The sequence below is a fragment of the Azolla caroliniana genome, unplaced genomic scaffold, assembly GCF_043228905.1.
Source record: "Azolla caroliniana isolate FFs.n. ecotype wild unplaced genomic scaffold, voAzoCaro1.0.p SCAF_10, whole genome shotgun sequence".
In the NCBI taxonomy this organism is placed as follows: Eukaryota; Viridiplantae; Streptophyta; class Polypodiopsida; order Salviniales; family Salviniaceae; genus Azolla; species Azolla caroliniana.
Genome location: NW_028230445.1, coordinates 4932490 through 4936349, shown reverse-complemented (window position 1 = coordinate 4936349; position 3860 = coordinate 4932490). Strand labels below are relative to the sequence as shown.

Here is a 3860-nt window from a genome sequence, read left to right as displayed (position 1 = left end):
CACATCACACAACTATTTTTAAACACATACAAAACCCTTTTTATAAACGTGCCAACACACGTGTGTACTCATAAATAAGTGTACACTCTCGAACATAACATGAAGCACATGAACTACGAGGAGAACACAATCAAAGCCCATCATCCCAGTTCAAGACCCCCATGGTCTTGCTCACAATTTCACACTAGTCTCACAGAATCTCATATCTGTACATGAAAATGATGTCAAATTATCAAAGTCAATAAAAGGAAAAGTGAAGTAAATCATTGTATTTTCTTTACAAAATTCAACACCGATAAAGAAATGAATTGACATATGTCGACGGTAGTCTTAACCATTGTATTGGACAAAGAAAAGTTCAACTTGACAATTTGACATGGCTCTTTAGGCTAAAAAGATAGGAAAAAACAAGTTCATGATGCACTTTTTAAGCTTTTTTGGACTTCAAATACCATGACATATGTAAGAAGCCTAATATTGTACATTTATACATTAAAGGAAGGGTACACATTATTATTAGGGAGAACTTAACCACACTTATATTTACAATAGAGAAAGAAGCCAAAAGCAAAGTTCGACGACAATGAAATCGTACGAAGAGAACTTAGACGCAACTACAAGAGTGGCTGAATTTGGAAAGTTGTAAGGGTTTCTTTGTAATGGGGGAGAAGGTGATGATGGAGGTGGGGGCGATAGGAGCAAACCATTTGGAGGATTGTACATGGTCTCTGGTGGTGGGGGTGCTATAAAACAAAAAACCAAAAAAATTTATATGATTGTAATGCAATAATTTTCCAAGAAAACAAAACCCATCCATCGCATCATACTCACGACCATATGTTTCGAAGACTACGCTAACGGATCATGTTATCAAGACAATGACTATATGCCCTAACCTTTTAATTATTTACAAAATACCTACGAGCCTTCCTTCATGTGGAAGTTGTCCACAAGAACTTGTGAGACGTAAGAACATCCTAGAAAAGAAATGTGAAGGCATAAAGTAATTATGTTATTGATTTGCAAAGCTAGCTATAGTCTATGCCATGAATTAGATCTACATTGTCTTGAGAATTGTTACGAAAATTGAGAGACATTATGAAGAAATTACCCACAAGAGACCGCAATGAAATAATATGGTGTACAACTTAGTGGTATAAGAATTCAAAACTTACAAGGGCATTGATCCTCCACTTGGGACTCCAATCTATAATATCACATATCGAACATTTACGTGAGAGATTCATGCAAAACATAAGCAATCAAACATATACTCTTAATCAAACTTAGAAATACCTAGAAAGAATGTCAAATGAATTATATCCCATGTAGATGCAAGATGTAACCAAGCATCCATCTGCATCGGGAGAAGTGACAAAGTCACCTAGCATTAAAGTCGAATTGAAGCATGTTTGATTGCCACAATCACTCGACAAAGAGAAATTCGATGGGAAGCAACGTAACCTTCAATGAGCAAAAAACTCGTATTATAGCATTAGATCAAGTATCCACCTTGGTTATTGTCTAACACATAAAACAACATTACTTGACTAGGAAACATGAAAGTTGTTGAAATTATGTTGTGCCCAAGCACTAGTCCATCGAAGTTTTGATAAATGACCTTAATAGAAAAATGTTGAGACTAGATATATGAGTAGGCATAAACTCGGATTAACATTAGTTTGAGCACGACATGTTGGATCTCATGTGTTTTTGGTTGTTATATTAACATATGATCTAATGTGTTTAAAGTTAACATGTAGGTTTTACTAATGGGGCGTGTACACTTACGTGCCATTCTGACAATTACATTGAACACAACCATTTGCAGTCAATTCATATGCTCCTTCAAGCACTTGGAGATTCTTGTCCTCTGCATCTGATGAGAAATTGGCTTTGCAAACTGAAACCACAATGTGAAACCAAAGGCAGCGTTTGTCAATATGTGTGCCGAGTCAATCTTACATTTACTTCTGAGGGCTTAAATGAATAGTGCCCACAGTCATGGACTTATAAATGAACATAATAATGGGCCAATGGGCTCTATCTACACTAGACCTAGCCTATACAGGGACAATGTAATAATGAGCCAATGAGCTCTATCTACATTAGATAGGGCCTATACGGGGATAATATAGGGCCATTAGCCATTCCAAACCAATGTAAGCTATGTTTGAACAATGGTGGACCAACTAAATTGCTTATATCCACTTAGTATACCTACATGGGCCTAATGGACCTCCATTACAGTCCGACCACATGTATGTGGCCCCAACATCTTATATACATCCCGACGTATGAGGCCCACATCCCAACATCTTATAAATGTCCCGATGGCCGGTGCCCACGACATCAGGGGTCGTGAAGTGCATTGCACGTGAACGTGTGCGTAAGTGTGTGTGTGTGTGTACCTGAAAGCGGGACGAAAAGAATGTCGGCCACATTGAGGTCATGGTTAGTGATGTTGCCATTGAAGGATTGGAGATCGGGGACGGACGAGTTATAGGCCGTGGCGATGGCAGACAATTTATCGCCTTTTTGGATCTGGTAAGACAAGATGATCTTGGCTCCGTCGTCGGGGCGGCCGGAGCTCCCATTGCCGGAGCAGGAGCAAGGGATGGGGATGGACAAGGATTGGTTGGGGAAGATGAGGTTGTAGTTTGTGATTCCGCTCACATCTCCGATGGCTTGGTAGGTGACGAGGCCCGAGTAGATGGCATTGGAGATGCCGGAGAGTGTGTCGTAGTCGACTACGGTGTAATTGATGGAGGTGGCGACCCGAGTGGTGGAGTTGGGGAGGAGAGGGGAGCAAGCACAAGAGTGGATGGGGATCTTGATTGGGTAAGCTGCAGGGAGCACCACATTGGGGAGATCAGGGATGGAGAGGTCCAATTGGTTGGGCCCCAGGAGGGAAGTGTAATCTGGGATGGAGAAGTAGAAGGCTATGTCTGAGAGCTTCATGTTGGTGTAAGGGAAGTAAGTGACCATAGCTTGGCATGGTGTGAGGGAAGAATTGATGGGACATGAATGCACTTTTGAGATTGCTGCACCTAGAGATGGTGTGATTATGTTCACATAATTGACAGTGAGAAACAGTAGAGTATGAAGAAGATGAAGGAGAAGGAGAGGTTTGAAGGCAATCCTATGTTCCATCTCTCTCTCTCATCTCACATGTGATGTATCACATGAAATGTAATATTTTTGGTTGTCACTCATATTTGAACTCCAAAGACCATAACTAGATGCCACTTGGAAATGTCGGGGTTTTGAACCCAAGACCTCCTAATCTCACATGTATCACATGAAATGTAATATTTTTGGTCTCATACGTCATATTTGACCTCCTAAGACCATAATAGAAGAATCTATCTATCTATCTATCTATCTCTTTGTCTCTATAAATTTAAAAATCCCTTTTACTTTGGTCCACTTGCTCTTCAGACCCTTTTTACATAGCACATGGGTAAAGACCAAGTACGCATGTATTATTGAGATCTATGCAAATAATTTTGCCTAGTCAAGTTTCGCGCTGGCTAGAAAAACTAGTACAACTGGTTGAAAGACTTGCACACAAGATGGCCATGGAAAAGCACAAATAAGTGTGGCGGTGACCATTAGATCGGTCGGCTTCTATCCACACACCGACCAATGTCTTCTAAATTTGGGCGGCCATTAGAACAGTAAGTGGACAGTAGGTTTTCCGATGTTTCGCTGCCTAAGATATCAACACTTTCCGAAAGGTATATTCTTCTCTAGGCTCCTAATGTCACTACAAATTTTGGTGTCACAATTTGCCCAAGCTTTTGGTGTTTGGTTATTCATTTGCCTGTGTGTAAGAAGCATGTTTCTACCATGGATGT

General features: G+C 40.3%; 1 protein-coding gene across 1 annotated transcript; it reads right to left on the bottom strand.

Moving 5' to 3' along the window:
- Window positions 1-461: 461 nt before the first annotated feature.
- LOC147858800 (lysM domain-containing GPI-anchored protein LYP4-like) lies at window positions 462-3180 on the bottom strand. The gene is made up of 5 exons (XM_087326077.1): window positions 2412-3180; window positions 1792-1903; window positions 1297-1464; window positions 1176-1207; window positions 462-743 (listed from the first exon to the last, which is right to left on the bottom strand). Exons 1-5 carry the CDS (start codon window positions 3151-3153, stop codon window positions 544-546), a joined length of 1254 nt encoding a protein of 417 aa, XP_087182203.1. The 5' UTR covers window positions 3154-3180; the 3' UTR covers window positions 462-543.
- Window positions 3181-3860: the final 680 nt, after the last annotated feature.